Source organism: Salvelinus namaycush, chromosome 35, assembly GCF_016432855.1.
Source record: "Salvelinus namaycush isolate Seneca chromosome 35, SaNama_1.0, whole genome shotgun sequence".
Lineage (NCBI taxonomy): Eukaryota > Metazoa > Chordata > Actinopteri > Salmoniformes > Salmonidae > Salvelinus > Salvelinus namaycush.
Window position 1 is genome coordinate 10,370,585 of NC_052341.1, and position 23,308 is coordinate 10,393,892.

The 23,308-nt window shown below is 44.3% G+C and overlaps 1 protein-coding gene across 1 annotated transcript in view; it reads left to right on the plus strand.

Moving 5' to 3' along the window:
• LOC120029397 (slit homolog 1 protein-like) overlaps positions 1-22,748 on the plus strand; it is a 162,684-nt gene extending 139,936 nt beyond the window's left edge. Inside the window, exons 11-23 of the mRNA XM_038974618.1 lie at positions 1-72; positions 174-245; positions 679-822; positions 3,277-3,440; positions 8,173-8,196; positions 10,612-10,756; positions 11,005-11,079; positions 11,397-11,540; positions 11,902-12,045; positions 14,431-14,597; positions 20,231-20,363; positions 21,977-22,045; positions 22,673-22,748. Coding sequence (XP_038830546.1) covers positions 1-72; positions 174-245; positions 679-822; positions 3,277-3,440; positions 8,173-8,196; positions 10,612-10,756; positions 11,005-11,079; positions 11,397-11,540; positions 11,902-12,045; positions 14,431-14,597; positions 20,231-20,363; positions 21,977-22,045; positions 22,673-22,748 — 1,429 coding nt within the window. The remainder of the gene's footprint in view (positions 73-173; positions 246-678; positions 823-3,276; positions 3,441-8,172; positions 8,197-10,611; positions 10,757-11,004; positions 11,080-11,396; positions 11,541-11,901; positions 12,046-14,430; positions 14,598-20,230; positions 20,364-21,976; positions 22,046-22,672) is intronic.
• The last annotated feature ends 560 nt before the right edge of the window (positions 22,749-23,308 follow it).

Below are 23,308 nucleotides of genomic sequence, written 5' to 3' on the forward strand. Positions count from 1 at the left end.
AGACCTGAGTAATAACCAGATATCAGAACTGGCCCCAGATGCTTTCCAAGGCCTGAGATCTCTCAACTCTCTGTGAGTCACTATCACCATTGATGGATAAGTGCATTTCTGATTTATTGTTGATCGATTGAGCCACTGATTAATTCATTAATTTATCAATTGATCTTTTCCAGAGTCCTGTATGGGAATAAGATTACGGAGCTTCCCAAAGGAGTGTTTGATGGACTATATGCCCTGCAACTACTGTAAGTACACAGTGGCTACTCCTTGATAATATTCAGCTTACATTGATGATTGTAAGTAAGATATTTCCCTTTTCTATTTTTTTAACTCTCTTTCTCCCCCCACCCCTCTCTCTCTGTCTCTCTCTCTCTCTTTCCCCCCACCCCCTCTCTCTCTCTCTCTCTCTTTCCCCCCACCCCCTCTCTCTCTCTATGTCTCTTTCTATCTTTCTCTCGCTCTGTATCTCTCTCCCTTTCTCCCCCCCCCACCCCCTCTTTCTCTGTCTCTCTGTCTCTCTCTCTTTCACCCCCCCTCTCTCTCTCTCTCATTCACCCCACCCCCTCTCTCTCTCAATGTCTCTTTCTATCTTTCTCTCTCTCTGTATCTCTCTCCCTTTCTCCCCCCCACCCCCTCTCTCTCTCTGTCTCTCTATCTATCTCTACCTTCCTGTCCCAGGTTGTTGAATGCCAATAAGATCCACTGTGTTCGGGCCAATGCCTTCACAGACCTGCAGAACCTCTCTCTACTGTCTCTGTATGACAACAAGATACAGACTGTGGCCAAGGGCACCTTCGCTTCTCTCAGAGCTATACAGACACTGTAAGTTACGCACTTACACACACACACACACACACACACACACACACACACACACACACACACACACACACACACACACACACACACACACACACACACACACACACACAGGGGCGCTTGCACACACGTGTGCACACACTCACAATCATGCACGCACGAATGTGGACATGCACACACACACACACACACACACACACACACACACACACACACACACACACACACACACACACATTCTTCTCTGTCACCATAAAACATGAGCCAACACAGCTGTTGAATAACACACAGATGGAGAAAATATCTTGACAATTACACACACTCAGGAAATTCAAACACACACACACCTTCAGGTAATTCAAAATCAAACCAATACACCCTCCAATCAAGCATGTGCCAGTGCTGCCTTAAGAAACACTGTTATCAACGCTGACAGCAAACTGCAGTTCTGACTGATTGACTTGAGCAGTTTATATCTGGCAAGGACAACTGTGTTATGTTGTATAACACATTTAAACAAGTATATGCACGCACAAACACTCACACACACACGTACACACACACACCTGTGAAGTTGATTGATAATGTTGTCCCTTGGCTCACCTGGCAACACATGTCTCACCCAGAGCCCCATAGACAACAGGGTAGACGGTTCACACACACGAGCATACACACACACACACACACACACACACACACACACACACACACACACACACACACACACACACACACACACACACACACACACACACACACACACACACACACACACACACACACACACACACACACACACACACACACACATACACGCCACACACACACACACACTGGTGTCTGAGATCCAGTCTATAACTAGCCTCTTGTTGAACCTGGATCCTGAGAAAAGAAGTACAAATATCCTCTACCCTGTCCCTGCTATTTATACTGCCCACCCTAGGCCTTGATGACCACCACATAGATCCATTATCTACATACCCTAGGCCTTGATGACCACCACATAGATCCATTATCTACATACCCTAGGCCTTGATGACCACCACATAGATCCATTATCTACATACCCTAGGCCTTGATGACCACCACATAGATCCATTATCTACATACCCTAGGCCTTGATGACCACCACATAGATCCATTATCTACATACACTAGGCCTTGATGACCACCACATAGATCCATTATCTACATACCCTAGGCCTTGATGACCACCACATAGATCCCATTATCTACATACCCTAGGCCTTGATGACCACCACATAGATCCATTATCTACATACCCTAGGCCTTGATGACCACCACATAGATCCATTATCTACATACACTAGGCCTTGATGACCACTACATAGATCCATTATCTACATACCCTAGGCCTTGATGACCACCACATAGATCCATTATCTACATACCCTAGGCCTTGATGACCACCACATAGATCCATTATCTACATACCCTAGGCCTTGATGACCACCACATAGATCCATTATCTACATACCCTAGGCCTTGATGACCACCACATAGATCCATTATCTACATACCCTAGGCCTTGATGACCACCACATAGATCCATTATCTACATACCCTAGGCCTTGATGACCACCACATAGATCCATTATCTACATACCCTAGGCCTTGATGACCACCACATAGATCCATTATCTACATACCCTAGGCCTTGATGACCACCACATAGATCCATTATCTACATACCCTAGGCCTTGATGACCACCACATAGATCCATTATCTACATACCCTAGGCCTTGATGACCACCACATATATCCCATTATCTACACACCCTAGGCCTTGATGACCACCACATATATCTATTATCTACATACCCTAGGCCTTGATGACCACCACATAGATCCATTATCTACATACCCTAGGCCTTGATGACCACCACATAGATCCATTATCTACATACCCTAGGCCTTGATGACCACCACATAGATCCATTATCTACATACCCTAGGCCTTGATGACCACCACATAGATCCATTATCTACATACCCTAGGCCTTGATGACCACCACATAGATCCATTATCTACATACCCTAGGCCTTGATGACCACCACATAGATCCATTATCTACATACACTAGGCCTTGATGACCACCACATATATCCCATTATCTACATACCCTAGGCCTTGATGACCACCACATAGATCCCATTATCTACATACCCTAGGCCTTGATGACCACCACATAGATCCATTATCTACAAACCCTAGGCCTTCATGACCACCACATAGATCCCATGCCACACACAATCACACAGATGTACATCTTTAAAATGTCACACAGTAACATTTCATGTTTACAAAAATTATATTGGGATTGAATATGCTACCCTCCCTAAATTCCTGGCATGAAATTTTCTCCCTCCTCTCTCCCCCGTATCTCCCCCACCCATTCACCCTGCCGCCCTCCCTCCACCCTCTCTCTCTTCAGTCACCTGGCCCAGAACCCGTTTATCTGTGACTGTAATATGAAGTGGCTGGCGGACTACCTGCGCTCCAACCCCATAGAGACCAGCGGTGCCCGTTGTACCAGCCCCAGACGACTGGCCAACAAACGCATCGGGCAGATCAAGAGCAAGAAGTTCTGCTGCTCTGGTAGGAGGACTGGCATCTGTCTGTAGTGTACCTCTCTTTCTAAGGCTGTCTCTCCAGCTCTCTCTCTCTCTTATTTATATATATTTATATATTACCGGTCAAAAGTTTTAGAACACCTACTCATTCAAGGTTTTTTTTTTTTTTTTTTTTACTATTTTCTACATTGTAGAATAATAGTGAAGACATCAAAACTATGAAATAACACATATGGAATCATGTAGTAATCAAAAAAGGGTTAAACAAATCAGAATATATTTTATATTTGAGATTCTTCAAATAGCTATCCTTTGCCTTGATGACAGCTTTGCACACTCTTGGCATTCTCTCAACCAGCTTCACCTGTAATTATTTTCCAACAGTCTTGAAGGAATTTCCACATATGCTGAGCACTTGTTGGCTGCTTTTCCTTCACTCTGCGGTCCGACTCATCCCAAACCATCTCAATTTGGTTGAGGTTGGTCATCTGATGCAGCACTCCATCACTCTAATTCTTGGTAAAATAGCCCTTACACAGCCAGGAGGTGTGTTGGGTCTTTGTCCTGTTGAAAAACAAATGATAGTCCCACAAAGCCCAAACCAGATGGGATGGCGTATCGCTACAGAATGTTGTGGTAGCCATGCTGGTTAAGTGTGCCTGGAATTCTAAATAAATCATAGACAATGTCACCAGAAAAGCTCCCCCACACCATAACACCTCCTCGTCCATGCTTTATAATGGGAAATACATATGCGGAGATCATCTGTTAACCCACACCGCGTCTCACAAAGAAACTGCAGTTGGAACCAAAAATCTCCAATTTGGACTCCAGACAAAAGGACAAATTTCCACAGGTCTAATGTCCATTGCTCGTGTTTCTTGGCCCAAGCAAGTCTCTTTTTCTTTTTGGTGTCCTTTAGTAGTTGTTTCTTTGCAGAAATTTGACCATGAAGGCCTGATTCTCACAGTCTCCTCTGAACAGTTGATGTTGAGATGTGTCTGTTACTTGAACTCTTTGAAGATTTTATTTGGGCTGCAAATTTCTGAGACTGGTAACTAATGAACTTGTCCTCTGTAGCAGAGGTAACTCTGGGTCTTCCATTCCTGTGGCGGTCCTCATGAGAGCCAGTTTCATCATAGCGTTTCATGGTTTTCGCGACTGCATTTGAAGAAACTTTCAAAGTTCTTGAAATGTTCCGTATTGACTGACCTTCATGTCTTAAAGTCGTGATGGACTGTCGTTTCTCTTTGCTTATTTGAGGTGTTCTTGCCATGATATGGACTTGGTACTTTACCAAATAGGGCTATCTTCTGTATATCCCCCTACCTTGTCACAACACAACTGATTTGCTCAAATGCATTAAGAAGGAAAGAAATTCCAAAAATGAACCTTTAAGAAGGCACACCTGTTTATTGAAATGCATTCCAGGTGACTACCTCCTGAAGCTGGTTGAGAGAATGCCAAGAGTGTGCAAAGCTGTCATCAGGGCAAAGGGTGGTTATTTGAAGAATCTGAAATGCAAAACATATTTTAATTAGTTTAACACTTTTTTGGTTACTACATGACTCCATATGTGTTATTTCATAGTTTTGATGTCTTCACTATTATTCTACAATGTAGAAAATAGTAAAAAGGAAAGAAAAACCCTGGAAGGAGTAGGTGTTCTAAAACTTTTGACCGGTATATAAATATCCTTCTCTCTCTCCAGCTCGCTCTCTCTCTCTCGCTCTCTCTCTGCATCGATATCAACAGCTGCTCTCTCTCTCTCTCTGTGTACAGATCTCTAAAGGTGCTCTCTCTCTCTCTCTCTCTCTCTCTCTCTCTCTCTCTCTCTCTCTCTCTCTCTCTCTCTCTCTCTCTCTCTCTCTCTCTCTCTCTCTCTCTCTCTCTCTCTCTCTCTCTCTCTCTCTCTCTCTCTCTCTCTGAAGGTGCTCTTTGTTTCTCTATTTCTCTATCTCTGTCTCTCTCTCTGTTGGGACTGGCCTGCATCAACCTCTGTGACCATTTTATTCTCTTATCGCTTTACTTTTCCTGCTGCTTCCCCTCCTAACCTTCTCCTCCATCTCTCTCTCTCTCTTTGTCTCCTTCCTCCTCACTCTTGACGTTCTCCACTCTGTGCGATTACTCCATCTTAAATACTCTCCATCTTCCTCTCTCCGCTCTGCCAGCAGTACTCATACCAATCAACACTCCTCTCTTTCTCGATTGCTCCCTAACGCTCACACTCCTTTTCATTCTCCCTCTCTTTTTACAGCAAGAGGATAGTACTTTATCCCTAGCCAAGGGTTTTAATTTAGTTGTTGATCCTTTATCCCTTCCTCCACCCCTCTCTCCTCTAGCAGGTTTTATAGCACATTAACACACAGTGAGTCTGGTTTCACAGTACACCACAGAGAGCTGGCATCGCTGGGTAAGGCTGGCGCTGTAGCTAGGGTTTCTGGCCGTGTCCAATTCCTCAAGCCCTCTGCCTACTACAGTACCACACTGTCTGTGCCAATGTCAAATACCCCAGCCCCCAATCTGCCCATCATCCTTCCTTTCCCCCTTCCCCAATTCTCCCTACCTCCAGGCCCTTTCCTCTGCCTGTCAGGCATAGTGGGTTTTACTCTCCTGCACTCCCACCCACCCTTTACTATATTCACTCCCCACCTCCCTGATCCCCCTCACTTCCCCTGCCCATTCCCCATTCCCACCCTTTACTATATTCACTCCCCACCTCCCTGATCCCCCTCACTTCCCCTGCCCATTCCCCATTCCCACCCTTTACTATATTCACTCCCCACCTCCCTGATCCCCCTCACTTCCCCTGCCCATTCCCCAATCCCACCCTTTACTATATTCACTCCCCACCTCCCTGATCCCCCTCACTTCCCCTGCCCATTCCCCAATCCCACCCTTTACTATATTCACTCCCCACCTCCCTGATCCCCCTCACTTCCCCTGCCCATTCCCCAATCCCACCCTTTACTATATTCACTCCCCACCTCCCTGATCCCCCTCACTTCCCCTGCCCATTCCCCAATCCCACCCTTTACTATATTCACTCCCCACCTCCCTGATCCCCCTCACTTCCCCTGCCCATTCCCCAATCCCACCCTTTACTATATTCACTCCCCACCTCCCTGATCCCCCTCACTTCCCCTGCCCATTCCCCATTCCCACCCTTTACTATATTCACTCCCCACCTCCCTGATCCCCCTCACTTCCCCTGCCCATTTCCCAATCCCACCCCCGTGGCCCTTCCTATCTCTGGCATCCATAGGGTACAGTATAGTGTTTCTGTCTGGCTGTGTGTGTGTCTCTCTGCCAGTATAATGTGTTAGAGCAGTGGGATAGGCAGCCTGGCACTCCTCTCTCCACACACTACTCTCACTGGTTTACAATCTAGCATTGGCATCTGCCTTGCCATGGTGAATAATCATGGACTGCTCTGCTGATTCCGCTTGGTTGATGTATATTTCTCTCTCTCTCTCTTCTCCAAAGTATTGTCATATGTACCACAGCTTACCTGCTTATTCCTTTGTAATTCCAGGAATCTTCCAAACAGGATTTTTGGAAAGATACTGGAATTTCCCAACCCTTTATATAACCATACATGACTATCTGTATTACATGTAGTCATGTATGTAAAGTATGTGGACACCTGCTCATTGAACATCTCATTCCAAAATCATGGGCATTAATATGGAGTTGGTCCCCCTTTGCTGCTACAACAGCCTCCACTCTTCTGGGAAGGCTTTCCACTAGTTGTTGGAACATTACTGCGTGGACTTGCTTCCATTCAGCCACAAGATCATTAGTGAGGTCGGGCACTGATGTTGGGCGATTAGGCCTGGCTCACAGTCGGCGTTCCATTTCACCCCAAAGGTGTTTGATGGAGTAGAAGTCAGGGCTCTGTGCAGACCAGTCAAGTTCTTCCACACCGATCTCGATAAAAACTATTCTGCATGGACCTTGCTTTGTTCACTGTGGCATTGCCATGCTGAAACAGGAAAGGGCCTTCCCCAAACTGTTGCACACAAAGTTGGAAGCACAGAATTGTCTAGAATGTCATTGTATGCTGTAGCGTTAAGATTTCCCTTCAATCAAACTAAGGAGCCTAAACCATGAAAACAGCCCCAGACCATTATTCCTCCTCCACCAAACTTTACAGTTAGCGTTAGCGTTCTCAGATAGTGTTCTCCAAACTCAGATTTGTCCGTTGGACTGCCAGATGGTAAAGCGTGATTCATCACTCCAGAGAAGGCGTTTCCACTGCTCCAGAGTCCAATGGTGGCAAGCTTAACACCACTCCAGCCGACGCTTGGCATTGAGCATGGTGATCTTAGGCTTGTGTGCGGCTGCTTGGTCATGGAAACCCATTTCATGAAACTCCCGACGAACAGTTCTTGTGCTGCTGTTGCTTCCAGAGGAAGTTTGGAACTTGGTAGTGAGTGTCACAACCGAGGACAGATGATTTTTATGCTCTACATTCTATAGCACTCAGGGATACCAACTGACTTGTTGGGAAGGTGGCATCCTATGGCGGTGCCACGTTGAAAGTCACTGAACTTTTTAATACGGCCATTCTACTTCCCATGTTTGTCTATGGAGATTGCATGGCTGTGTGCTTGATGTTATACACCTGTCAGCAACGGGTGTGGCTGAAATAGCCGAATCCACTAATATGCCACATACTTTTGCCCATGTAGTGTATGCGAGAATGTGCATCTGTGTTGACTGACATCATTGCTTGTCTCTTGTTTCCATCACAGCCAAGGAACAATACTTCATCCCTGGTGAGTGGCTTGTGTTCACGCTTTCACACATCTTCTCCCTCGCTATTCACCTCTCCATCCCTCCATTCATTCTGTAGTTCTCCTCTTCTCTAAATCTTTCTCCGTCTAGCTGGAATGGGTTAACTCTTGAGGTTTGTGTTTCACCGTAAGTCGTGTGTCCTTCCTTGTGTGGACCTCTGCCTCAGCTCTGTTTGTGGAACAGACTAACTCTGATGAAGACTCTGGAGGAAGGTCTTCTTTGCTTTGCCACAAGCACAGTCACTGACAAATGTGTGTGTGTGTGTGTGTGTTTGTGCGTGTGTGTGTGTGTTCGTGCGCGTGTGCGTGTTCGTGCGCGCGTGTGTGTGTGTGTGGTGTGTGTGTGTGTGTGTGTGTGTGTGTTTGTGTGTGTGTGTGTGTGTGTGTGTGTGTTCACCTTTGAGAAAGACACTGGGATATCATTGGCAAGTGACATGAATGGAAATACAATATGAAAGATCAACGGAAAACCTGCTTAATGCTAAATCTGTCCTCTTCAACAACAAAAAAAGACAAATACTCACAAAAACACTGGAATAGCATGTTTTATTCTGTGAATAATTGGACTGTGGAATATACTGTAGAATACTAACATTCAGTCTCTGTACTGGCAGAAACTCTCTTCCCAACAAACTCCCCTTCGCTATCTCCCTACCTCCCTTTCTCTTTCCCTCTCTCTCATTCCCTCTCTCTCATTCTCTCTCTTTCCCTCTCTCTCATTCTCTCTCTCTCATTCTCTCTCATTCCCTCTCTCTCATTCTCTCTCATTCCCTCTCTCTCATTCTCTCATTCTCTCTCTCTCATTCTCTCTCATTCTCTCTCATTCTCTCTCATTCCCTCTCTCTCATTCTCTCTCATTCCCTCTCTCTCTCTCGCTTTCTCTCTCATTCTCTCTCATTCTCTCTCATTCCCTCTCTCTCGCTTTCTCTTTCCCTCTCTCTCATTCTCTCTCATTCCCTCTCTCTCGTTCTCTCTCATTCCCTCTCTCTCGCTTTCTCTCTCATTCTCTCTCATTCTCTCTCATTCCCTCTCTCTCGCTTTCTCTTTCCCTCTCTCTTATTCTCTCTCATTCCCTCTCTCTCGCTTTCTCTCTCCCTCCCCCACTATCTATCAGTCCTCTTGTCTCAGTGAAAGTTAAGTCACTCTGCTAGATCAAAGAACATCATGAAACTTTCATTGCTTCCTGTGTAGCAGGAAATTACATTTACTTCCGTTCATCCACTTCGCTCTGTAATAAGCATTATTAGACTTCACTCATCGCCTGTGTGTGTGTCTGTGTGTGTCTGTTTGCGTGTGTGTGCGTGCGTGTGAGTGAGTGTGTATGTCGTCCACAGCACAGTGTAATGAGCGTCATTAGACTTCAGTCATCATCAGTACAGGACTTCCTGTCTGTCTGAACTGTTTGTCTCAGAGTCCAAAAGAGACCAATAAGGCAGTCTGTATTGTAGAAGCAGAACATAGAATGACTAACATGGAACAACATGTCTCAGTCACAACTATTCTCACTGAGACAGCCTCAGGTGATGAGGAGAGGAAGCTATGTTAGTCTATTGAGATGAAGGAAAGGAGATGAGGAGAGGAAGCTATGTTAGTCTATTGAGATGAAGGAAAGGAGATGAGGAGAGGAAGCTATGTTAGTCTATTGAGATGAAGGAAAGGAGATGAGGAGAGGAAGCTATGTTAGTCTATTGAGATGAAGGAAAGGAGATGAGGAGAGGAAGCTATGTTAGTCTATTGAGATGAAGGAAAGGAGATGAGGAGAGGAAGCTATGTTAGTCTATTGAGATGAAGGAAAGGAGATGAGGAGAGGAAGCTATGTTAGTCTATTGAGATGAAGGAAAGGAGATGAGGAGAGGAAGCTATGTTAGTCTATTGAGATGAAGGAAAGACGATGAGGAGAGGAAGCTATGTTAGTCTATTGAGATGAAGTAAAGGAGATGAGGAGAGGAAGCTATGTTAGTCTATTGAGATGAAGGAAAGACGATGAGGAGAGAAATATTTGGGAAGGGAGGGAGAGAGGGAGAGAGGGAGGGAGGGAGAGAGAGTGGGGAGGAAGGTATTATAGGCATTCCTCTTGTCCAGATGGGATAGGGCAGTGTGGGTCTAGGGTGACAGATAAGGTAGAGGTGATATGATCCTTGACTAGTCTCTCAAAGCACTTCATGATGACAGAAGTGAGTGCTACGGGGTGATAGTCATTTAGTAGTTATGAATTCGTTGTAAAGACACCTCTATGTGTTGTGTGTGTGACGTGTTTATACCAGTTGTGCGTGTGTGTTTTGCGTTTCAGGTACATATAGGTTTGTTAAAAACGGTGTGTTGTGTTTGTTGTGTATCAGGTACAGTTTTTTTTAAAGGTTGTGTGTGTGTGTGTTTGTGTGTGTTATGTGCCTTCAGGCACCGAGGACACCCGTCTGAATAATGAGTGTAACAGTGATCCAGTCTGTCCTCCTAAATGTCGCTGTGAGTCCAATGTGGTGGACTGCTCCAACCTCCGAATCAACAAGATACCAGAACACATCCCTGCCTCTACCACTGAACTGTAAGAGTGCACACACACACACACACACACACACACACACACACACACACACACACACACACACACACACACACACACACACACACACACACACACACACACACACACACACACACACACACACACACACACACACACACACACACACACACACACGTGTTTGAATCATCTTCAGGATTCATGGCTATGTTTATTTAACGTCAGCTTCATTCTAACCATGGTCTGTTTCCTCCTCTCTCTCTTCCTAGTCGTCTGAACAACAATGAGATCACTACACTGGAGGCTACAGGAGTCTTCAAGGCCCTCTCCCAGCTCAACAACATGTACGTTGTGGTTTATGTTATGATTGAATTAGACAAAGAAATGTCTCACTAGTCTAGGTACCAGTCTGTTTAGCCACAAGTACAAGGAGTGGAATACAAGGAGTGGAATACAAGGAGTGGAATACAAGGAGTGGAATCCAAGGAGTGGAATACAAGGAGTGGAATACAAGGAATGGAATTAAAGTAGTGTTAGCTGTTAGCTAACAGACTGGTACCAAGGCTAATGTCTCACTGCTGCTACCAGAAAAAAAAGTTAAGAAGTTCACTAAAAGTATTTTTTCATCTTTCTTTAATCACCATTATTTACTTATTCCCAGTAACCTTAGCAACAATAAGATCACGGAGATCGAGGATGGAGCGTTCGAGGGGGCGGGGTCTGTCAACGAGCTCCATCTTTCAGCCAATCAGCTGGATTCTGTCCGCAGCGGAATGTTCAAAGGACTGGAGGGACTACGGATGCTGTGAGTCACACACACATGCAGAGACACACACACATATGCAGAGACACACACACACACAGTGACGCAAACAGACGCAGACACACACATGAGCACAAGTAGGCACACACACTCATGCATGCATGGATGAGAACCTTCATGCACAGACGCTTAATGTACTAGTCTTGCTTGGCAGAATAGTGGCAGTCCACACAGCGGCTGTGGAAAGACACTACTCATGTATTAACAGACACAATACATCATCCAAATCCTCCTTTTCCAACACTATATCTTTCTCCTAATGTTTGATATTCGGAACATTTCAATACACTTCTTGTCAATTCACATGGGATATATGCCAATTAAGCAGTTTTCTCTATTCCAGAATGTTGAGGAACAACAAGATCAGATGTATCCATAACAATAGCTTCACCGGCCTGCACAACGTTCGCCTGTTGTCTCTCTATGACAACCAGCTAACTACCATCACCCCTGGAGCCTTCGATACCCTGCAGACACTGTCTACACTGTAAGACACACAAACACGTGCGCACTCACACACACTAAAGTCCTGCACGGGTCTGTTTTTCAGAGCCGTACCCGCCGTACCCGCCTATTCATCATTTGGAGAAAATGAATGCCATGAATTAAGAACAATATATTTTTATTTTCACAATGCGATGCGTCACTCAAATCGCTTTGAGAAAAAGAGTCTTCTAATTAGCCTTCTTACCTAATAAAAGCCTGTAGCTGACATAACAAAAAAATACCTTTACATTAAATAGTGTTAAGATAATCAAATATTTCAGCCCTAATTAAAACTTAAATAAACCATTCCCAGAATTGAAAACAGGCTGCAAAAATAGGATACATTTATTTAGTAGACTACCCAACTTAAGGCTCCCCTTCCATTTTTCAAACACATGAAACCCTTTTTTAATGCAATCTAGAGCCATAATCATTACATTACATTCTATGTGAAAAATATGTAATTTTTTCTGCATGTCTAAGCATACCTCTTGAGCTGTCTGTATCCTCCTGACTGGAAACTAAATAAGGTGCATTCAGAAAGTATTCAGATCCCTTGAATTTGTCCACGTTTTGTTACGTTACAGCCTTATTCTAACATGGATTAAATAATTGTTTATCCTCATCAATCTACACACAATACCCCATAAACACAACACGAAAACAGAGATAACTAATTTACCTATGTATTCTGACACTTTGCTATGGGACTCGAAATTCAGCTCAGGTGCATCCTGTTTCCATTGATTATCCATGAGAAGTTTCTACAACTTGATTGTAGTCCACCTGTGGTAAATTCAATTGATTGGACAAGAGGTCGAATGAATTGTCCGTAGAGTTCCGAGACAGGATTGTATCGAGGCACAGATCTGGGGAAGGGTACCAAAAAATGTCTGCAGCATTGAAGATCCCCAAGAACACAGTGGCCTCCATCATTCTTAAATGGAAGAAGTTTGGAACCACCAATACTCTTCCTAGAGCTGGCCGCCCGGCCAAACTGAGCAATCAGGGGAGAAGGGCCTTGGTCAGGGAGGTGACCAAGAACCAGATGGTCACTCTGACAGAGCTCCAGAGTTCCTCTGTGGAGATGGGAGAACCTTCCAGAAGGACAACCATCTCTGCAGCACTCCACCAATCAGGGTCTTTATTGTAGCGTGGCCAAACGGAAGCCACTCCTCAGTAAAAGGCACAAGACAGCCACCTTGGAGTTTGCCAAAAGTCACCTAAAGACTCTCAGACCACGAGAAACAATATTCTCTGGTCTGATGAAACCAAGATTGAACTCTTAGGCCTGAATGCCTAACATAATGTCTGGAGGAAACCTGGCACCATCCCTACGGTGAAGCATGGTGGTGGCAGAATCATATTGTGGGGATGTTTTTCAGCGGCAGGGACCGGGAGACTAGTCAGGATCAAGGGAAAGATTAACAGAGCAAAGTACAGAGAGATCCTGGATGAAAACCTGCTCCAGAGCGCCCAGGATCTCAGACTGGGGCTAAGATTTACCTTCCAACAGGACAATGACCCTAAGCACACAGCCAAGACAATGCAGGAGAGGCTTCGGGACACGTCTCTGAATGTCAAGGGGTCTGAATACTTTCCGAATGCACTGCATTTCTCTGCGTCTCTGGGTAAAAGATTGAAAGGAATGTGAGTCTTATTCAGTACGTTTAGTAATTAATTGTTTTTCTAAAGTCTACCAACGTTGCCAGCAGGCATGCCAGCTAAGATAGATAGACAAGCTAGCTACTATAACTTGATTGATAGCCTAAAATGGCTTCTTGGTACCTAGTTATGAGGTTGGGAGATTGGGAACCTCTCTGGGATAGCTAAAGACAACTTCAGAAAATTGCTACGAGGCTAGTACAGCAGCAAATATATTTAAAAAAATACAATATATTAATCAGCACAAATCTGAGGGGGCATGTGCCCATGTGCCCCGTATGGGCATAGCGTCTCTGCGTGGCTGGTATCCTTATGTCGGCCTCGCCACTCACTAAATGGAATTCGCAACACATCAAGCTCCTGTTAAAAAATGTATTGCAAATGTTTCCAACCCGCAATGTAATTGTTCTGAACTGTGAGCCGAACTACGGGTTGAAATAATCTTTTCATTCTACCCGACAGCTGATTTTTCACCCGATGCAGGGCTCTAACACACCTACACACACACCTTCACACACACGCACACCTTCACACACACGCACACACACACACACACACACACACACACACACACACACACACACACACACACACACACACACACACACACACACACACACACACACACACACACACACACACACCTTCACACAAACATGCCACACAGCAAGCTAAAGCTTAATTGGTGTAATTGTTAAGTCTAACTCCCTCTTTCCATCAGTAACCTCCTGGCTAACTCCTTCAACTGTGACTGTCGTCTGGCCTGGCTTGGTGATTGGCTGAGAAGCAGAAAGATCGTCACGGGCAATCCCCGATGCCAGCGCCCCGCCTTCCTCAAAGAGATTCCACTACAGGACGTGGCACTGCCTGACTTCCGCTGTGAAGAGGGTGAGTTTGGGTCGAAACACACTCACACTCTCTAGCACACACAGTTCTGCCTTGATGGGAGTTACGAGTTTCGCTCATACAACTGCTTCAAGTCATTTGGGCCTGAAGACTGCAGATTGTAGCACAATATACAGAAAGAGATCTACCCCTTTTGAGTTGTCAAAGCATCTGGTTTTTTTTGTGGGGTGAGGGGTGCACTTTCCCTTTAAGATAGAGATAATGATCTATTGATGGCCCTCATTGTGTGGGAGGTAAGTTAATGATCTATTGATGGCCCTCATTGTGTGGGAGGTAAGTTAGTGATCTATTGATGGCCCTCATTGTGTGGGAGGTAAGTTAGTGATCTATTGATGGCCCTCATTGTGTGGGAGGTAAGTTAATGATCTATTGATGGCCCTCATTGTGTGGGAGGTAAGTTAGTGATCTATTGATGGCCCTCATTGTGTGGGAGGTAAGTTAGTGATCTATTGATGGCCCTCATTGTGTGGGAGGTAAGTTAGTGATCTATTGATGGCCCTCATTGTGTGGGAGGTAAGTTAGTGATCTATTGATGGCCCTCATTGTGTGGGAGGTAAGTTAGTGATCTATTGATGGCCCTCATTGTGTGGGAGGTAAGTTAGTGATCTATTGATGGCCCTCATTGTGTGGGAGGTAAGTTAATGATCTATTGATGGCCCTCATTGTGTGGGAGGTAAGTTAGTGATCTATTGATGGCCCTCATTGTGTGGGAGGTAAGTTAGTGATCTATTGATGGCCCTCATTGTGTGGGAGGTAAGTTAATGATCTATTGATGGCCCTCATTGTGTGGGAGGTAAGTTAGTGATCTATTGATGGCCCTCATTGTGTGGGAGGTAAGTTAGTGATCTATTGATGGCCCTCATTGTGTGGGAGGTAAGTTAATGATCTATTGATGGCCCTCATTGTGTGGGAGGTAAGTTAGTGATCTATTGATGGCCCTCATTGTGTGGGAGGTAAGTTAGTGATCTATTGATGGCCCTCATTGTGTGGGAGGTAAGTTAGTGATCTATTGATGGCCCTCATTGTGTGGGAGGTAAGTTAGTGATCTATTGATGGCCCTCATTGTGTGGGAGGTAAGTTAGTGATCTATTGATGGCCCTCATTGTGTGGGAGATAAGTTAGGGATCTATTGATGGCCCTCATTGTGTGGGAGGTAAGTTAGTGATCTATTGATGGCCATCATTGTGTGGGAGGTAAGTTAGTGATCTATTGATGGCCCTCATTGTGTGGGAGGAGGTAAGTTAGTGATCTATTGATGGCCCTCATTGTGTGGGAGGAGGTAAGTTAGTGATCTATTGATGGCCCTCATTGTGTGGGAGAAGGTAAGTTAGTGATCTATTGATGGCCCTCATTGTGTGGGAGGAGGTAAGTTAGTGATCTATTGATGGCCCTCATTGTGTGGGAGGAGGTAAGTTAGTGATCTATTGATGGCCCTCATTGTGTGGGAGGAGATAAGTTAGGGATCTATTGATGGCCCTCATTGTGTGGGAGAAGGTAAGTTAATGATCTATTGATGGCCCTCATTATGCGGGAGGAGGTAAATTAGGGATCTATTGATGGCCATCATTGTGTGGGAGGAGGTAAGTTAGTGATCTATTGATGGCCATCATTGTGTGGGAGGAGGTAAGTTAGTGATCTATTGATGGCCCTCATTGTGTGGGAGGAGGTAAGTTAATGATCTATTGATGGCCCTCATTGTGTGGGAGGAGATAAGTTAGTGATCTATTGATGGCCTTCATTGTGTGGGAGGAGATAAGTTAGTGATCTATTGATGGCCCTCATTGTGTGGGAGGAGGTAAGTTAGGGATCTATTGATGGCCCTCATTGTGTGGGAGGAGGTAAGTTAGTGATCTATTTATGGCCCTCATTGTGTGGGATGAAGTAAGTTAGTGATCTATTGATGGCCCTCATTGTGTGGGTGGTAAGTTAGTGATCTATTGATGGCCCTCATTGTGTGGGAGGTAAGTTAGTGATCTATTGATGGCCCTCATTGTGTGGGATGAAGTAAGTTAATGATCTATTGATGGCCCTCATTGTGTGGGAGGTAAGTTAGTGATCTATTGATGGCCCTCATTATGTGGGAGGAGGTAAGTTAATGATCTATTGATGGCCCTCATTGTGTGGGAGGAGTTAGTTAACCAGCAGGTACTGGACTGATAAAACATGTTTCCCAATATCTCACTCCTCTTTCTTTCAAAGTCAAAAGGCGGTTGAACGTGACTCTATGTATCGACTGTCTTTGTAAAAGTATTTTATTATTGTGTTTACCAAGCGATTTCACACTCAGCAGTACCTAGGTCTCTGATCGATTCTTATGACACACATACACACACAAACACACACATACACAACCTCAGCCATACCTATGCCTGCGGTCAATGCTGGCTGAGTGTTATTGAGATGTTAGCTGTATTGACCAGTGAATCTGCTTCCTACTGAGAACGAATACTAGGTCTGTCTTTGTCTCTGCAGCTTTACACTATCATCTCTATCTAATCTCTCATTTAATATGTCATCTCTATCTAATCTCTCATTTAATATGTTCTCTCTATCTAATCTCTCATTTAAAATGTTCTCTCTATCTAATCTCTCATTTAATATGTTCTCTCTATCTAATCTCTCATTTAATATGTTCTCTCTATCTAATCTCTCATTTAATGTCATTTCTATCTAATCTCTCATTTAAAATGTTCTCTCTATCTAACCACTCTGTTCTCTCTATCTAATCTCTTATTTAAAATGTTCTCTCTGTCTAATCTCTCATTTATTACGTTCTCTCTATCTGATCTCTCATTTAAAATGTTCTCTCTATCTAATCTCTCATTTAATATGTTCTCTCTATCTAATCTCTCATTTAATGTAATCTCTATCTAATCTCTCATTTAATGTCATCTCTATCTAATCTCTCATTTAATATGTCATCTCTATCTAACCTCTCATTTAATGTTCTCTTTATCTAATCTCTCATTTAATATGTCATCTCTATCTAATCTCTCATTTAATATGTTCTCTCTATCTAATCTCTCATTTAATATGTCCTCTCTATATAACCTCTCTGTTCTCTATCTAGCCTCTCATTTAATATGTTCTCTCTATCTAATCTCTCATTTAATGTCATCTCTATCTAATCTCTCATTTAATATGTCATCTCTATCTAATCTCTAATTTAAAATGTTCTCTCTATCTAATCTCTCATTTTATATGTTCTCTCAACCTAATCTCTTATTTAAAATGTTCTCTCTATCTAACCTCTCATTTAATATGTCAACACTATCTAATCTCTCATTTAATATGTTCTCTCTATCTAACCTCTCTGTTGTCTCTATCTAATCTCTCATTTAATGTTCTCTCTATCTAATCTCTCATTTAATATGTTCTCTCTATCTAATCTCTCATTTAATATGTCATCTCTATTTAATCTCTAATTTAAAATGTTCTCTCTATCTAACCTCTCATTTAAAATGTTCTCTCTATCTAACCTCTCATTTAATATGTTCTCTCTATCTAACCTCTCATTTAGTATGTTCTTTGTATCTAATCTCTCATTTAAAATGTTCTCTCTATCTAATCTCTCATTTAATATGTTCTCTCTATCTAATCTCTCATTTAAAATGTTTTCTCTGTCTAATCTCTCATTTAAAATGTTCTCTCTATCTAATCTCTCATTTAATATGTTCTCTCTATCTCTCATTTAAAATGTTCTCTCTATCTAACCGCTCATTTAAAATGTTCTCTCTATCTGATCTCTCATTTAATATGTTCTCTCTATCTAACCCCTCATTTAATATGTTCTCTCTATCTAACCCCTCATTTAATATGTTCTCTCTATCTAACCTCTCTGTTCTCTCTATCTAACCCCTCATTTAATATGTTCTCTCTATATAACCCCTCTGCTCTATATCTAACCTCTCATTTAATATGTGCTCTCTATCTAACCTCTCTATCTAACCTCTGTTCTCTCTATCTAACCTCTCTATCTAACCTCTGTTCTCTCTATCTAACCTCTCATTTAATATGTTCTCTCTATATAACCCCTCTGCTCTCTATCTAACCTCTCATTTAACTTCTTATGGCTACGGGGCAGTATTGAGTAGCTTGGATGAATAAGGTGCCCAGAGTAAACTGTCTGCTCCTCAGTCCCAGTTGCTAAGATATGCATATTATTAGTATATTTGGATAGAAAACACTCTGAAGTTTCTGAAACTGTTTGAATGATGTCTGTGAGTATAACAGAACTCATATGGAAGGCAAAAACCTGAGAAAAAATCCAACCAGGAAGTGGGAAATCTGAGGTTGGTCGATTTTCAACTCAGTGGGATATTGGTCATGTTGCACTTCCTAAGGCTTCCACTAGATGTCAACCGTCTTTATAAACTTGTTTGAGGCTTCTACTGTAAAGGGGGGCTGAATGAGAGGGAAATGAGTCAGAGTTCTGCCAGCAGCCACGGGCTGGTCATGCGCATTCACATGAGAGGTAGCTCCCGTTCCATTTTCTTTTTCTGAAGACAAAGGAATTCTCCGGTTGGAACATTATTGAAGATTTATGTTAAAAACATCCTAAAGATTGATTCTATACATCGTTTGACATGTTTCTACGGACTGTAACGGAACTTTTTGACATTTCGTCTGCAACTAGTGAACGCGCTTCGTGAGTTTTGATTTGTTTACCAAACGCGCTAACAAAAGTAGCTATTTGGACATAAATGATGGACATTATCGAACAAATCAAACATTTATTGTGGAACTGGGATTCCTGCGAGTGCATTCTGATGAAGATCATCAAAGGTAAGTGAATATTTATAATGTTATTTCTGACTTCTGTTGACTGCACAATATGAGGGATAACTTTTTGTCTTGATTGGACTCTGAGCGCCAACCTCAGATTATTGCATGGTTTGCTTTTTCCTTTAAGCTTTTTTGAAATCTGAAACAGCGTTTGCATTAAGGAGAAGTGGATCTAAAATTCCATGGATAACACTTGTATCTTTGATTAACGTTTATTATGAGTATTTCTGTAAATTGATGTGGCTCTCTGCAAAATCACTGGATGTTTTTGGAACTAATGAACATAAAGCGCCAATGTAAACTGAGGTTTTTGGATATAAATATGAACTTTACCGAACAAAATATATATGTATTGTGTAACATGACGTCCTATGAGTGTCATCTGATGAAGATCACCAAAGGTTACTGATTCATTTTATCTCTATTTATACTTTTTGTGACTCCTGTCTTTGGCTGGGAAAATGGCTGTGTTTTTCTGTGATTTGGCAGTGACCTAACATAATCGTTTGTGGTGCTTTCGCTGTAAAGCCTTTTTGAAATCGGACACCATGGTGGGATTAACAGCAAGATTACCTTTAAAATGGTATAAGATACTTGTATGTTTGAGGAATTTTAATTATGAGATTTCTGTTGTTTGAATTTGGCGCCCTGTACTTTCACTGTCTGTGTCATATCGATCCCGTTAACGGGATCGCAGCCACAAGAAGTTTATGGTCTCTCTATCTAACCTCTCTGTTCTCTCAATCTAATCTCTCTTTTCCTCATTTCCTCTATTCAATCTCTCTTGCTAGATGAATAATCAAACCTGCCTTCTCCCTCCCTCTCTCCAGGAGTGGAGGAGATGAGCTGTGTGCCCAGGCCTCAGTGTCCCAGTGAGTGTACATGTCTGGAGACTGTGGTACGCTGCAGTAACAAACACCTCCGTGCGCTGCCCAAAGGCATCCCCAGAAACGTCACTGAATTGTGAGTTCCTCCTCAGTACATCAAATATTTCAATAACAAGAATGTTTTATGATACAATCAGGTGGAATTTTATGGACATGAGCAGATTGTAGCAATGGAGTCAAGACAGAAGAAAGATGGAGAGAGAGAGAGAGAAGAGAGAGAGAGAAAGAGAGAGAGAGAGAAGAGAGAGAGAGAAAGAGAGAGAGAGAGAGAGAGAGAGAGAGAGAGAGAGAGAGAGAGAGAGAGAGAGAGAGAGAGAGAGAATAAATAAACGTTATAGTTCTTCTCTCAGACATTCCTCTCTACTCCCAGAGGCCTCCAGGATAGATAGAGAGGGGTGGAGATAGATAGAGAGGGGTGGAGATAGATAGAGGGGGTGGGGGGAGATAGATAGAGAGGCGTGGGGGGAGATAGATAGAGAGGGGTGGGTGGGAGGGAGATAGAGAGGGGTGGGGGGAGATAGATAGAGAGGGGTGGGGGGGAGGGAGATAGAGAGGGGTGGGGGGGAGATAGATAGAGAGGGGTGAGGGGGAGGGAGATAGAGAGGGGTGGGGGGAGGGATAGAGAGGGGTGGGGGGAGGGAGATAGATAGAGAGGGGTGGAGAGATAGAGAGGGGTGGGGGAGATAGATAGAGAGGGGTGGGGGGGAGGGAGATAGAGAGGGGTGGGGGGAGATAGATAGAGAGGGGTGGGGGGAGGGATAGAGAGGGGTGGGGGGGAGGGAGATAGATAGAGAGGGGTGGAGAGATAGAGAGGGGTGGGGGGAGATAGATAGAGAGGCGTGGGGGGAGATAGATAGAGAGGGGTGGGGGGGAGGGAGATAGAGAGGGGTGGGGGGGAGGGAGATAGAGAGGGGTGGGGGGAGATAGATAGAGAGGGGTGGGGGGGAGGGATAGAGAGGGGTGGGGGGAGGGATAGAGAGGGGTGGGGGGAGGGAGATAGATAGAGAGGGGTGGAGATAGATAGAGAGGGGTGGGGGGGAGATAGATAGAGATGGGTGGGGGGAGATAGATAGAGAGGCGTGGGGGGAGATAGATAGAGAGGGGTGGGGGGGAGGGAGATAGAGGGGGGTGGGGGGAGATAGATAGAGAGGGGTGGGGGGAGATAGATAGAGAGGCGTGGGGGGAGATAGATAGAGAGGCGTGGGGGGGAGGGAGATAGATAGAGAGGGGTGGGGGGGAGGGAGATAGAGAGGGGTGAGGGGGAGGGATAGAGAGGGGTGGGGGGGAGATAGAGAGGGGTGGGGGGAGATAGATAGAGAGGGGTGGGGTGGAGGGAGATAGAGAGGGGTGGGGGGAGATAGATAGAGAGGGGTGGGGTGGAGGGAGATAGAGAGGGGTGGGGGGGGTAGAGAGGGGTGGGGGGAGGGAGATAGAGAGGGGTGGGGGGGAGGGAGATAGAGAGGGGTGGGGGGAGATAGATAGAGAGGGGTGGGGGGGAGGGATAGAGATGGGGGGGGGGATAGAGAGGGGTGGGGGGGGAGTGGTGGGACAGTGCTACTATCTGACAGGGGGTTTTAGGGTTAATGGTCTGTCCTTTCTCTCTCTGTGTGGCTTTAGAAAGACCTGGGCTCTGAATGCTGCCATTTCACACAAGTATTAAACTCTGAATATCTGTCTGTCTCTCCACAGGTATCTAGATGGGAACCAGTTCGGCATGGTGCCAAATGAGCTTTCTACCTTTAAATACCTCCAGTTAGTGTGAGTGTTTCTACCTGGCCAACCGGGATGTTTACCTGGTGTTATTTGGCAGTGTGTACAGTGTCCAATCAAAAACGCATCTTTTGACCGATGGGTAAAATAACATGTTACATGTTACTCTAAAAAAACAGTGGTCCACCCCTCATGTCTGTATCGTAATCACTTCAAAAGTGTTTACCCTTGTAGGATGGCCAGAATTAGGGTGACTAATTCAATGGAGGCCAGAAAAAGAAAGGGGTAGACATTCTGGGCATTATAATTGCGTCAGCTAGGCTGGATACTGTACGAGAACAGGTACACTGTTGAACTTGTCATCTTTCTTCTCCAATCCGGAGGACATAAAACAAGCTTTTTATTTTCAATTCAGCTCTGTCAACAGAGCTCGGTGCTTATTATCAGATGTATTTGGTTCCGAAATCCAACTTTTTAGATATAATGTTAATGATATGGCAGAGAAAGACCCCACTGAACACTTCATATCATGAACAATCATATTTATTTTGGTGAAATGTATTTTATAACTTAAGGAAGTGACATTTGATCACTAAAGAGCATTTTCACACCCAGGGCAGAATGGGTGGACGCCCAACAGCGTGTGATTTAACAGTGTGTTCTGTGTCCTTTCAGAGACCTTAGTAACAACAAGATCAACTCTCTCACCATCTCTTCATTCTCCAACATGAGTCAGCTCACCACACTGTAAGCACTGATCAGTTTACCTGTCCACCTGTTAACCTGTTTACCTGTCCACCTGTCCACCTGTTCACCTGTCCACCTGTCCACCTGTCCACCTGTTCACCTGTTTACCTGTCCACCTGTTCACCTGTCCACCTGTCCACCTGTCCACCTGTTTACCTGTCCACCTGTTTACCTGTCCACCTGTTTACCTGTCCACCTGTTCACCTGTCCACCTGTTTACCTGTCCACCTGTTCACTTGTTTACCTGTCCACCTGACCACCTGTCCACCTGTTCACCTGTCCACCTGTCCACCTGTTTACCTGTCCACCTGTTCACTTGTTTACCTGTTTACCTGTCCACCTGTTCACCTGTCCACCTGTTCACCTGTCCACCTGTCCACCTGTTTACCTGTCCACCTGTTCACTTGTTTACCTGTCCACCTGTCCACCTGTTCACTTGTCCACCTGTTTACCTGTCCACCTGTCACCTGTCCACCTGTGCACCTGTCCACCTGTTCACCTGTCCACCTGTTTACCTGTTTACCTGTCCACCTGTCCACCTGTTCACCTGTTTACCTGTCCACC